The 14851-nt window shown below is 38.7% G+C and overlaps 1 protein-coding gene across 2 annotated transcripts in view; it reads right to left on the bottom strand.

The window, feature by feature from the left end:
* Positions 1–14851, bottom strand: part of LOC141054217 (aldehyde oxidase-like) — a 234811-nt gene that overhangs the window by 182468 nt on the left and 37492 nt on the right. The window contains exons 9-16 of one of the 2 annotated variants that reach the window (XM_073551448.1): positions 8371–8512; positions 5195–5287; positions 4962–5113; positions 3968–4061; positions 1248–1357; positions 909–1093; positions 553–715; positions 395–469 (exon numbers count right to left, since the gene is read on the bottom strand). In XM_073551448.1, the coding sequence (XP_073407549.1) occupies positions 395–469; positions 553–715; positions 909–1093; positions 1248–1357; positions 3968–4061; positions 4962–5113; positions 5195–5287; positions 8371–8512 (1014 nt within the window). Of the gene's footprint in view, positions 1–394; positions 470–552; positions 716–908; positions 1094–1247; positions 1358–3967; positions 4062–4961; positions 5288–8370; positions 8513–14851 lie in introns of both variants that reach the window. The other variant, XM_073551447.1, reaches the window with a different exon arrangement.

Below are 14851 nucleotides of genomic sequence, written 5' to 3'. Positions count from 1 at the left end.
TTTTAGGAAGCCCTATTTACAGTAATTAACGGTGGAGAAGACCCTGGTGGACGTATCTAGGCTTGCACGAGATCGATCTTCCTACAGAGCGTTCATCCATCAAGTCGCTATGGCTAGAAATCGAGCTGAAGACCATTATTAATAATAATAATAATAATAATAATAATAATAATAATAATAATAATAATATATAGTAAAATCTGAACTGTTCTGTGCCTTTGTGAATCTAATCGGATTAACCAAGAATTGAACATGATATGTTTAAGCCACCGGCAATGAGAAAATACCTAACTATCGCCATAGAATACGTAATCGTCTTATTAGCTAATCCTGTGTTTCTTTACAATTTCTTCAGATTCCACAATAATCCTCTTTATTTCTCACACATATTTACCTGGTAAGTCTGAATGTGTTCAGAAGGTGGCGAATCAAACTTTCTTAAAGCACTAATATCTGGATTATTAGGATCCTGTAAGAGATCATTCATGAACTAGGTAAGATTGATGAATTGGCAAAAAATGCTGATCTAATAGTAAATGAAAACACTCATACCAATGGGTTCAGTGCCTGCCGCACCTCCAGGTATAACTTGAAAAGGAAGCTGATAGTCAATGTTCTCTTATACTCAACCATCCCACCAGGAGCAGACGGATTTAGGCGAACCTCATCCAGAATAGACTTGGAGGCCTCACCCAGCATATCCTCATCCCAGTGCCTAGAATATGCCACAATCATGAGTATGACATAGGAGTATTTTAGTCTTAATTGTGACTGTAATCTGTATCACTGAAGCAGTGTCTGATTTGCAGATCTGCAGGGCCCACTTAATCAGGACACGTCAGGAGTAATCAAATATTACATTTTCACTAATTTTACAACTGGGGCACATTTACAAGTACCGTACTTACTTTCCAAGTAGCCGTTGACATGTTTCTTTTGCACTCACAGTCGTTGCCCCCACTCCTCCATAGAACAGACAAATGTTTTTAATAATGTCAGTGTTTTCTTCAAACTGAACTTTCATTCCGGCAACGACAATGGGCAAGGCATTTTCTTGACGTTGGGCTTGTCTTATGGCCAGCACATGATCCCCCTGATATAACAAAATATTAGTGCAATATGGAAGTCAAGTTACATTGATATTTGTTGATAACAACTGGCAAAGTAGTAGGACTTGCTGGGTTTCTTCACTTTGTAACAAACTCATATATAAAGAAAAGTCTAAAAGAAAAAGAAATTGAACATACTTTCCTAGAATATGGTATATGCACAGACAGCAAGATTTCTTCAGGCTTAGGGAAAGAGGTTCCTGATGTCGCAAAAAAAGACTCATCTAAAGGAACTTGTCTGGTACCATCTGTTAGAAAAGACATGGTTTATACATTTATTTAGGATGCAAAATTAAATTAAAAAAGTCTTTTCGGCTAATAATATTGAGCAGCTGAATCAGGGGTAAACAATTCCTGCTTTGTTCACACTTTATAAGCCTAGAAAATATATTGTGAAATAAATATTAAATGATTTATGGTGTTTGATAGAGATGTCTGAGTTTAAAGGAGTTGCCAAGCACATAAACAAATGTGCAGAAGGCAGTACCAAGTGGCCGAATATAAAAAAAAGAACTCACACTGTCAATTCTCCACAGTGTGTCATTCAACCTGCAGTGATGACATTCCAACTATGCCACATGACCACTGCAGCCAATCACTGGCCTCAGTGGTCTTGTGCCAATGGTACTACCATCACAGCTGAGTGCAGTGACTGCCATGCATAAGCATAGTCATCACTGCTGGACAAGTGAAAAACCATCAGAGACCGTGTGAGTGGCTGCACTGTTGCAATGAGTATTTCTCAGAGCATGTGCACACAATGTCTTTTTAAGGTTGATTCCGCCTTAAGTGACTGGTCCATTCTTCTGGCAACATCTGCTTGGAAATCACTCATTATTAATATTATTAATACCGTAAATAAAATTTATTAAAAAAAAAACTATGGAGGCAAAGCTGCCACAAAAGTTGTCAGAAACGATGCTACAGTGTTTTTTCCTGAAGCGTCTTTTGCAGGAAAAACTCAGTGGGTATACTGGTGTCTTAAAGATGCCATGTGTACATATCCTAAAGCTGGTGCTACATGGTGACTATGGCTGTGCAACAGCAACTCGTAGACCACGTTCACACGTTCAGTATTTGGTCAGTATTTCACATCAGTAATTGTAAGCCAAAACCAGGAGTGGGTGATAAATACAGAAGTGGTGACGTGTTTCTATTATACTTTTCGCTGATTGTTCCTCTCCTGATATTGGTTTAGAATTACTGATGTAAAATGCTGACCAAATACTGATAGTGTGAACGAGGCCCAAGACAAGCTAAAGCAGCGATCTGGCTGACAAAACACAGTCAAACTGCAAACAGGTAGCATGAAAACAGCACCTGGCACATGATTCACACTGAAATCTATGGAGGCAGGTGACTGGGATCTTGGCGATGCCTGCTGTTAGTAACACAACCCTATTTACATTTAGCCATTGCGATCTTCATGCTAAAAATTACCAGATACTTAAAGGCAACATATCAAAACTCTCAATATTTCCGTTTTAATAAACATACTTTTATTTTTCATGAAAAATAACTATGAAAAAAAATTTAAAAACTATACAATGTGCCATTCTCCTAATATGTTGCATGAAAATGACAAATAATTGATAACAGAGACATATCTCTCCCAACTCCTGTGTAGAGACACACCTTATTGAAAGTAGGGAAATACTAATGCCAAGTTGTCAATTTTTTTTTCATTTCTAGGAAGTGAAAAAAGGAACAAGACAAGACTTGGTTCTAAAAATAAGTAGGAAATAATAATATTTGTGCAAAATTTAAAAGCATTTTAAACCTACAAATTTTGGCTGCAAGTCAATGGACCTATATACAATGCAATTACTTTTGATGCAGTCATAAGCAACAATTAATCAAAACCATCAAAATGTCTGCACACACAATGTATAATAACAATAAACTTTACAAATCACAACATTTAAATATACATGATAAAAAGTGCTTCAAAAAGTGAATGACTACATCTAAAAAAAGGACCAGAGAAGATAAGAAGAGATGGAGGTAATACATCTAGGATCAGTGATTAGCAGCATACATATGGGTTTTGAAAACTGATATTTCACCCATGTGTGGGAAAAGAGATTTAGTATATAAAGTTTCAATGATTTACTTGAAAGAAAATCGTCCCTTGGAAGAACCAATGGTGAAACACGTTGGGCGCTAAATAACATCTAAAGTGCGCAAGAAAGCAGAAGGTAAGGTCATGAATGGCGGATATGTGCCACCGAGTAAAAGCCTTCAAGCAAAGTCAAATATCAGTGAATCTTATGTGAGATAATTGGTCTCTCATTTATAAGGAAAGTGCAAATTACATATTGTAAAACAATCAATAAATCACTCAATGCCCGTTTCGCCATGGTTTCTCCAAAAGGGGCAAATTACTTTCAAGTAAATGATTGACACTTTATATATTATTACTCTTTTCCCACATGAGGGTGATATATCAGTTTTCCTCTAGGCAATTCTTGGTTACCTTTTACTCCTTTTTGCATATTTGAACATGACTATATTTGACTGGTTAATGTATAATTTGAACATCATAGTGCTCTGTGCCATTACCACTTGTATATAAAAATATTCAATATGTCTTCCCTTGTATAATTAAAAAAGGTATATGTAAGCTGCTAACCACTGATCCTAGATTTATTTCTCCCATCTATTTCTAGCTTCACTTTTAGGTATAATTCTCCACCTTTTTAAGCACTTTTTATCATGTGAATTTACGTGTTGTACTTAATAAAGGTTATAAGAGCATTTACTAATGTAGACATGTCAGAGGTGTCAGGTTTAACTGTAATGACAGCATACTACAGGAATGTAATCAGAGCCCCATAGAATTTCATGTGCTGATGTACCTTTGGATGCTAGGTTTAGTACGCAGCCTCCTGCAGCCAGAACTGGGTTTAGATCAGATGTTGTAGCCCGGCTAATGATGTTTCCTCCCATAGACTAGAAGAAATAGTAGAGATTTAGAGCTCAATTCATTAAGTCATTTTGCCAATGTTTTGGTGTAAATACCTCTTAATTGGTGGCTTTTTGATTAGCGACAAATTCATCAAATAATTTGGGTAGTGTCTTTTAGGGTTTAGTTAGCTTTCTGATTTTTACAACATTGTGGCTTTGCCATTAAATGCATTGACAGCGGCACTTAACATGTTAACAGCAACAGATGGTTCACGATTCCACCCGTGGCTTTTAGGGTAACATGTCGTGGCTGTTAGGGGCACATGTCAGCTGTTCAAAACCACTGACATGTGCCGAAAAAGATGTGGGCTCAGCGCTGGAGCCCACATCAAAGGGAGAGACACGACATGCACAGTGCATGTACAGAGCATGTCGTGAAGAGGTTAATGTCTTCCAGTTATTTTGAAGCATTTTTTTCCATTTTACGAAATGTGTGACTTTGTGCTAAAGTGCTGCAAAACAGGTCAATGGCAAAAAAGAAGAGCATTTTTGATCTTGTGAAAAATTCATGAAAAATGTGCGCCATTTATAAGAATTTTGTGCAAAAAACATCAATGAATGCCACGAGAGAAAAAAGTAACTTAAAAAACATGCAAATGGTGAATTGGGGGCGCCACATGCCAACCTCCGCTGATAGGTAGGACATCAACCTATAGGGCATTTCAGGGCAATATAGGCATCATTTCTACCTACTTACCCCTCAAGATTTTTCCCATTGTTCCCCTTTAGTGCCTCATTTTTGTGTGTCTTTATACTATTCTAGTTTATAATTATTGTTAATAAAAAGTCTTTTTTAGTTTTTTTTTCTTTTTTGCGGAGTCGTGCCCTTAGTCTTAATGTCCCTGCTGTAAAATATAATGTGGAATATCTGACTCTGACACTTACAGCGGTGTTCCTAATCTGGGCACCTCCCAGAGTTTTGAGCTGCTGTAAGAGGGCTCGGTAAAGTTTGGTCTTCTCCTCTGGCAGGCGCAAAACTGCATTATTTAATGTGTCTTTCAGGACTGTCAGACTGCAGGCTGCTCCCACTGTTATTCCTATAAAGACAAAAAAAGTGAAATGATTAACAAAAACGCACGGAAAAAATACTGCATCTATAATACAGAGTATGGCCTTACCCGTGTCACTCTCGCTCACAAGGTGGAGTTCCACAATTCTTGCAGGGAAGATAATTACCGGATGAAATACTCCTCTAAACTTCATTTCTGGGCCTAATTAAACATAAAAAAATATGTAATAAAATGTATTCTCAGTCACACATGACATACACCTCTCATTGGCACCTAATGTGATTTTATTCTGACTTTAGCATACCCTAGTAATATCTGTTTTGGAATATCGCTGCATTATTTAAAGGGGATCTGTCAGCAGGTTTTTGCGTTTTAATCTGAGAGCAGCATGATCCAGTGATGTGTCACTAACTAAGTATCTTGCTGTAGTTTCAATAAAATCAGTGTTATACCTGTAGGACTAGGCATCTCATGCCAAGCAGTCCAGCTAATCTGTGCAATCCAGTCCCGATCATTGATTGGCAGCTGACAATGTACAGTGTACACGGGAAGCTGCCAATCAGTGCTGTGGGCGGGGTTATATACAGCTCAGATCTACAGCAGAGAAAACAAGTATTCTATCAAAACTGCACCAAGCCATCCAGTAAGTCATACATCTCTGGAATCAGGCTCTCTGTGCCTAAATCTTGCTACTCTTAGATTCCATAGCAAAAATCTGCTGATAGATTCTATTTAATAGGTAGATTTTTCTGCTGAGTTATGTCTATGGCCTAGCCGTGACCAAAACAGTTTCTTCCTAAGCAAAGGGCTGTAGGGACTCTGAATGGTTCGGTACACTTGCCTGAATCAAAGAACAACTAAGTTTAACACAAATTTTTTTCAGTAATTGACTACTATTGGTAAGGATACTACATGGCTAATAACATCTTTGCTTTTGTGGATGAAAAGTTGTTTCAATCACAAAACCGTCAGATTAAACCAAAGGGAAAAAAATAACTGGAGGTAAATCAAAGGATTCACCTACATAAACAGACTTTTGGATATTGGACACAAATCTAGTGAATATTAACATCCTGTACCAACAAAGGTCAAATGGAGCCCAAGAAATCTGGAGTGGTATAAAACGCTCTGTCTGCGATAATTTGTATATATTGGCAGTACAATTACAGCGTCAGAATAAAGTAACCAAATAGTTATCACCCACATTTATTCCCCAGAAAACAGAAGTAATTTTTTATATGACCCAGAATAAAAGACCTTCATACTCGTCATATTCATTTTAATTTTACTGCAGTAAATTGTTAAATTGGAAGTTGTAGTCTCTTAGCAAAACGGACCGAGTGACAAGTTTTCTCAGGTGAAGATCATAGAGTAGATTATTATGTTACCTTTATTTAAAATTAAATAAAAAGAAATAAAAGAAATAAAGAAGGAAAAGTTATTGAGTTATGAAAATCACAGAATCAATACACATGTTATTGGTATGCAAATAATGAAAAAATGGAAATAAAATAACTTGATTTATTTAGTATAGAATATGAGCTCCACATGTACTTATAAATGCACATACACACCTTGGTTGCTACCAATGAGGATATGAATGGTTGTCTTAGCAATGTTCTGCCACATTGAATGCATATAGGCTCGCAAATAATCAAAATTCCCTGCAGGCAGCTACCTTTGAAATTGTTGACCAATTACATTTGTAAGGTAGTGCTGTCATTCAGATAGGGGACACTTGTTTGGCAGCCAAATAATCAAATCCGGCACAGGTTTTCCATAAAACAATCTCAGTCCATGCGGTTTATTCATGCATCATAAACCATCAAAGCAATAGAAAACAGCATAGTGTCCATGACAGAGTCTCACTCTGTCCAGCCTGTGGTCACACAGGTTATGCAATGTTCTATAAGCAGGCTCTTCAGCCTCAGTTATCTCACCCCGTCAGGGTTCCCTTCTCATGGCTGCTTCAGCTCACCACAGACGTCCATTCCCTCCAGGGAACTATCAGGCACGTGCAGCCATTAAACACAGCATTTACTTGCTGTCAGGAAGACAGCCCCATCTCTCTCAGATGCCCCCTAGCAGACACAGTGGTCACTACACCACACATTCCAGATGTGCTCAAAGGAGACAAGTCCGGAGATAATGCAGACCATAGTAGCACATGTAGGCTATGCAGGCTGGTCACAGTAGCAAAACCTGCATGCAGATTGGTGTTGTAGTGTTTAAAAACAGTTCCTGGAACATTTTGTAAAAATAGATGTACCACTGGATCCTTGATAGATCCATTATGTACTGCATATCAAGCCTAAGGCAACAGTGTCAACACAAATCTTCAGAATGCGTTTGCAAGACAATAGCCTACGAGCCAGATATAAAGCTTCAGGTTTTCCATTGATATCATACCACCACTATAAAAGGCTATTATGGTGCAGAGAATGACGGCAATGGATGGAGGTCTAATCACATCAGCTATGAGTCCCAGTTTTCACTTGCTTGCAATGAAAGCCATAAATTTGTCTGCTGATGCCGTCACAAGGGAATGTCAATCCAGTCCTATTGCAGGATCATAGAGTGGAATGGCATAAAGTAGGTAGTTGGACCCGTATTGTCTTCATTCCAGGTACACTAACACCTTGGCGTAACATTAATTTGGAGGTGGAACCAGTGGTAAGGTCATTTCTCCAAAGTGTCCTGGGGCAGTTTTTCAACATGCTGTGGCATACGTTGGCGCACAACAATGCTGCAAATTGCTCATGCTGCTGTGAGCAGCCTGCATGGCCTAAACATTCTACCATGGCTTGCAGGCTTCTCTGGACTTGTCTTCCATCAAACACACCTGGGACGTTATTTGTCAGCATTTTTAAATGGAGCTGCCAGCAGCGGCTCTTGATGAACCGTTGCCCAAATGCAATTAGCGTGGTAGAATATTTGTCAATCATTAACAACCTTGTTGACATCATGCCAAGGCATATAATTGCGGAGATTTCTGCAGATGATGCTCATACTTCATACTGGATAAGTCAAGATGTTCTGAAAAAGTTGTTTCTGTTTTTTTCTCATCATTTGCCTATCAGAAACATGTCTATTGATGCTGTTATTTCTATAGCTTTTCCATCCTGGTATTGCAATTTCTATGTTGAGGAGTGAATTTTCCGAGGGCAATGACACTTTCTTTAGACATTTAGTGTGATAATGTGATTAAGTGCTTTTGCTTTTCTATGGTCCCCATTCCATAACCATTACATATTCAGCTGTTTTTACTTTTTTATGCTTCCTACCTACTGTTGTATTCCCCACAACAAGTGGAGCATTTGGATATTGTACTTTTAAGTGTAGTAACTCCTGGAGATTGGCCGGTGAAAACCAGGTTATACGTTCGCCTCGGAATATCAGCTCCTTCTTGATCTCATTGCCCATTAACTGCAGATCAGAAAACACAGTATATAACATATATATTATAATGTTCACTTTTTTATCACAAGTGTTGTACTTTATGCAGCTTTCCTATTACTTTACTAGAACCATATACTATAATTTGTAGTCTTTAAATGAACATTAAATCTACAGGAGCAGTTTAAATCTACAAATAAATGATTGAATTCCCTTGCACTCATCTAGCGTAATATTATATGTGAGGCCAATGAGAATGTAAGAATGAGGCCTAATACAAACTATTTTTTAATCTGCACTGACTTGCAGTTATCGACTCTCTATTGATGCCCCCTCGGGGCTTTCTTTACCCTCTGTTGACACTGGATCAGTCCTCCAGTAGCTCTGATGCTGTCGTTTGAGCATGTGCAGATGCACCTAATAACACTAATAAGAGACCCCAAACACTCACATGGTATTTTCATTAATGTGACAGCCGGGTGGTAGCACAGCTCAGCTATGCTATACTCAGCTCTGTTATACCAGTGGGAGGGAGCATGATTTAGGCTCTGAGGATCCAACTGATACCAAAACCGCAACAAAACTACTGAGTACTGAAAGATTTAGAATTGCAAAGACAATATTTATTAAAGAAAAAAAAATACAGTAGGATACATTGAACTTGAAAAAGATCAAGATTGTATAACTAGAGATGAGACAAGAATTTCCACATAAAAAGGAGTGCAACAAAAATGTGTAAATTATCTGTGCAGAAGTACAAAAACAAAGACCAAAGAAAAACACTGCAGTACCAATGTCAATGAATAGTGTATAAATTAGCCAAATAGTAAGATTAGCACGAAGCTTAGTTAGTCAGATAGAGGCGGACATCATGTCTTCTATCTGATCCACTGCGCTGGGGATATTACTTTGTTTGGATTTTCAATGCTTTCTACAGCAGGTTGTATTTTACAGCCACCATATTTATCTTGCATCCCTCTTGTGCTTCCTTTTCAGTATTTTGATTTATGCCATCACAATTTTGCCTTTTGTTATTCTCCTTTGTCACTTTCCTTACTATCTGACTGATTTATCGTATATCCTATTGGTTCACATTGGTACTGCATTGGTTTATCTTTGGTCTATATTATGACATTTTTGCACAGAAGATTTCTACATATACGAGGTCCTCCTCTTTTTTATAATGCACATTCTTGTCTTATCTCCAGATACATATTCTTACCGTTTGTCCAGCTTTAATCTATTTTATGTAATTTTTTTTTCAATGAAGATTAGATTTCCATTTTTACATATTCCAATACTCACCAGGTTTGTTGGTGTTTTGTTGATAATTCACTACAGGGTTGATGGTCACCAGTGGGATTTCTTATAGGCATTTATCATCTACAAATGAAACTATGGGCCTTGCCTAATTCATGAAAAACATATTCATCTACTGACCCTATCTAGTAAAAGAGCCCCAGATACTCTCACTGCACCCTTGTTGATCAGATCCTCTATGCAATGCTCGGCTCTGTTACACCTGGACGAATGCAAAACACAAGCCGCGGAGACACCATCACATGTTTCTCAATGCAAGCAATGACTAGCCAGGTCTTTCCCCGGGAAGGAACAACCACGGGAAGGGCAGTCTCCTACTAGCCAGTTTCCTACTCCACACTGATGAGGGGCAATACCCCGAAACAGCTGTCTGTGGATGGATACCATGTTTTGGCATAGGTGGTTTCCTTCATTGGAGACTGCCCTTCCCGTGGTTGTTCCTTCCCGGGGAAAGACCTGGCTAGTCATTGCTTGCGTTGAGAAACATGTGATGGTGTCTCCGCGGCTTGTGTTTTGCATGTTTTACATATTTCCCATAAGGGATGGGGGCAGTGCTCTAGAATCACTGCGTTGAGAAACATGTGATGGTGTCTCCGCAGTGTTGGATGTTGATCTCCATGAGTTCATTCATCCTCATTTTTCACACCTGGACGAATGAGCATAATCGTACTCTTGAAGATCCCACTGGAGAGACAATGTATTCAAAAACAGATACACCTAATTAGTGTGTCTAATAACACTGCCCCTAGACATTCTCAATCCCTCTATATCCTCATTGCTCCGACTGCCAGGTAGTAGCACAGCTCGAGCCTTGTATGCAGAAGAAAACATGATAATGCTGGGAAAATCTAAATAAGCCAACAAAGAATGTGTTGTTTGCAAATAGTAATGTAATATAGCAGGTCATAGTCACAACATTCAAAAGTATCAATGGTCACCTTATTCATATCAATAAAACTTGGCCATGTTCCAGTCCTTTCTCCCTGTTTACTAACTACTGGACCATCCAAGGGCACATTGTAAGTAGGAAAATATTAATACAAAGTTTGTACACCAAACCTTCACTTTGATTACCCATCATAGTGATTATTTAATCTGGATATTTATTTTTAGCAAAAGTAGCATCAGTACATTTGAATAAAATCGTGTTTGTACTAATAATGGTAACCTATTACAATAACATGATCCACTACACAACTTTTCTCTTTCCCATCTTTTCCTCTCATTCTTCTCTGCCCTCCTCTCATCTTTAGAGCATTTCTTTTTTTGCTCTTTCATTCTGGCTCTCTCTCTGTCGATCTGTTGTTGATCATTATTTCTTTCACTTGTTCTTTCTTTTTCTTTCTCTACCTCTATCATCTATTTATATATTGAGTCTTATCTCGCTATATCAAGAAGCACATGTAATAGCAGAGGGAGGGGGCTGAAGCATTGAGGAGAAGCAGTGCACCCCTGGGAAACGTAGTTTGAGCAGGAAAGAGTAGAACGGCTGATTCAGCTCTGTCAAGCAGGATGTATTGGGGGGGATACAAAGTAGAAAAAAGACAACAAGGTACAAGAAATAAACTTTAAGTTGGGCTTGTACTGTATATTACAAATAGTCACGCATGTACTTTGTAAAAAAAAAAAATTGCCATTTTGTGAATAATCTATTAAAGGGGTTGTTTGTGGCGCCATAATACTGTCCAATGTATTAATTTATGTAAAAAAACGCACTTAGTAGTTAACACACATGATCAAAGATCTTGTAAGGGCAGACCTATTGCATGATGAGGCTGTTTTCACAAACTTTTTGGATATTAGTGCAGCACCAGGTAATGAAGGGCTGCGAGCCTGACTTAGTCACATTTGGAGTGCCATCATTGATATGAATGAAAGATTCATATGATTGCTGACATCCCATAAATAAAGGACAGGAGACTGTCTTTACTTTATCAGCAGGAGATATTACTAAAAGACTAGCAAACTTGCTTCCATGTAGTCCTCCATATTCATGAGCTCTTTAAGATTCCGCTCCACCACAGATTGGGAATTTTCTGCCTATGCACAGTATACACATAAAGCTTCCAATCAGTGATGTGGGCGGGGTTATACAAAGCTCAGCATTCAGAAAACTGGTGGATCCGTAGCAGATAAAACAGAGATTTTATCAAAACTACAGCAACCAGCAAAGACACATAACTGGAATCAGGATCTCTCCCTCTACACTATGCTCCTTTCACATGAGGCAGCAAAAACCTGATGATAGATTCCCTTTAAGATCTGGAAAGGTGAGACAACAGTGATGCCAGGAAAACTGGAGGATGTTGGGTATAATAGCATGGGATAAAAACTAAAGCCCAAACTCATCATTTGTGTTTTTTATCTTGTAATATTTGTTGCTGTTTTCTTCAGAATTATATATGTGGGCTGATGAATTTTGCACAAAAATCAAAGACACTCATATTTTTGTCTTTTAGCTTCTTTGAAACTTTTTATGTTTTAATTTCACATGATCAAATTTTGCACATTACTTATCAAATACAGAAAAATTAGACAGATTTTGATCTCCAAAGGGGAACTGAAGTATAACTGCTAGTGTTGAGCGATACCTTCCGATATCGGGAAATATCGGATTGGATGGGATCGGACCGATACCCAAAAAGTATCGGATATCGCCGATTCCGATACCGGAAACCAATGCAAGTCAATGGGACAGAAATATCGGAATTAAAATAATCCCTTTCTTTCCTTGTAGGTTAATTCTACATGAGGAAAAACAACTAAGAATAATGTAGAATGTATTGGGGGAGGTGGAGGAGACATTAAAGGCATAGAGGTTTAGCCCAATCAAATGGAATAGCAGGAATTTATTTTTTTTAAGACGTTCTGAGTTACAAAGATATTGAGTATATTAAAGGGGTTGTGTAGCAATAGAGGGAGACGTTCAGAAAAGGCACATGTTGGCGGAGTGTTGGAACGGAGTGCTTCATCTAGTTGGAGGTTGACTGAGCCCCTGACCCGGAGGACACGGCATGGATGCGGGCACCTGTATGCACAACAGACTGTGAGTAAAGCTTTGGAACTACGTGCCCTGGTGTCCTCCAGTTATTCCTGCGCCAACACACTCAGCACTGCTACATCTCTGTGCCTGCACTGCACCATCTACGTCTCTTCACTATCTCTCCATCTACACTGCCCTGGGACTACAGCCCTACCTGTGGAGGGCCACAACATCATTGCTGCACCACACCATCTGTCCCAGAGGATCTGTCTGCAGTGTCGGCTTAACATCTTCATTGCCGAACACCACAGGTGGCGTCACGAATCATTCACTCATAAACTTTAATCATCATCCACACGTTCAACATTTCCCTTTTACAATGGACGCCCAGGGCCACGGACCGGGTCACAGCTACAGTGACATCTCCCATTGAAACCAACGGGCCCGGTACCGAGTACCCCACCAGCCCTGGCGGGCGATCCAACTTGGCAGGAATACATAACAGAACAGGTTGTCCGGGCTTTTCACATAATCTCAGTGCATATCTAGGCTGCAGAATGCTGACAATAAGTAATTTACCTTCTGTGGCTAGTCTGCACGGTTTCCAAGATATCATCTCTTGCTTCTAAGATAAACGTCCAGGGGGGGGGGGTGTTCTGGCATTGAAATGAGAACTTGTTGTTTCCTCCTTCCTCACTAGTTTGACTTTCCATAGATCACTGTTCAGCGTGTGTCTGGGGGAGGAGCAGCTGGGTGGTCTGCTCACAGCCAATCACAGCCATGCCATTAGTTAACATGCCTACATGCCTAACAGGATGTGCCCACACTTCTTAGGATTCCTCTTTGGCTGAATCAAATCAAACTGGCTCATAACATTATGGGAACTTCCGATTCTTAATTGACTTAATTGCTGTCTACAAATATCTAAAGGGCTGTCACATTGTAGAAGGATCAACTTTATTCTCATTTGCACAAGGAAAGACTAGAAGCAATGGGATGAAACTGAATGGGAGGAGACACAGATTAGATATTAGAAAAAACTTTTTGACAGTTAGAGTGATCAATGAGTGGAACAGGCTGCCACGAGAAGTGGTGAGTTCTCCTTCAAAGGAAGTCTTCAAACAGAGGCTGGACAGACATCTGACTGGGATGATTTAGCGAATCCTGCTTTGAGCAGGGGGTTGGACCAGATGGCCCAGGAGGTCCCTTCCAACTCTACGATTCTATGATTCTATGATTCTATTCTATGATTCCGGTATTCGATATGCAAAAAGTATCGGAACTCAGTATCGGAATTCCGATACCGCGAATATCGGCCGATACCCGATATTTGCAGTATTGGAATGCTCAACACTAATAACTGCACAAAAATTTTGCTACATTTCTAAAATAATGTATTAAGCTAAAATATCTAAATAAACAAAACCATGCCCACATTGTTGAACGATAAAAAAACAGACAAAGCCAATTAAAGTAAACTTAAAAAAGAACAATTTAAATAAAGAATAAGGCACAAATGTAAAAGTCACCATTAAATGAGGATATAGGAGTATCGAAATGTTCACATTTTTTCCATGTAATACCTACAGGCTGCTGAATAATAAGCGTTGATTGTATTTTGAACTTTTTTTAAAACACCTTCATGGATAGCTGTTTTAAGAATATGTCTACATAAACATAAACTAAGGGTCCAATTCATTTGCCATTTTTTAAGTCACTTTTCTGTTTTAGCCTTGTGGTATTTACTGACGTTTTTGGTACCAAATTCATCAAAATGGCACATGCGGTTCAAGCATTTGTAGCAAAATAAAAAATTCATTTGATTTTCTTCTTTACGCTGTTCTGCAACTTTTTGTGGCTGCAAAAATATTTCCAAAATAACAGACCTATATAAAATCATTTCAGGGGGTCTTTTTAAAAAGTTGCAATTCATGAATCAGGGACAAATATTTGGAAACAAAAAACTTCCCACAATGGCAATCATTAAAACTAAAAGAGGGGGGCAGTAATAAAACAGGCTTTTAAGAAAAGTGTAAATTAAAAAAAAAAGAATTAAACGCAAAGGA

The sequence above is a fragment of the Dendrobates tinctorius genome, unplaced genomic scaffold (assembly GCF_039654945.1).
Source record: "Dendrobates tinctorius isolate UK_male_01 unplaced genomic scaffold, ASM3965494v1 ptg000177l, whole genome shotgun sequence".
Taxonomy (NCBI): domain Eukaryota; kingdom Metazoa; phylum Chordata; class Amphibia; order Anura; family Dendrobatidae; genus Dendrobates; species Dendrobates tinctorius.
The sequence above is the reverse complement of the archived record's forward strand: the minus strand, read 5'-3'. Positions and strand labels throughout refer to the sequence as shown.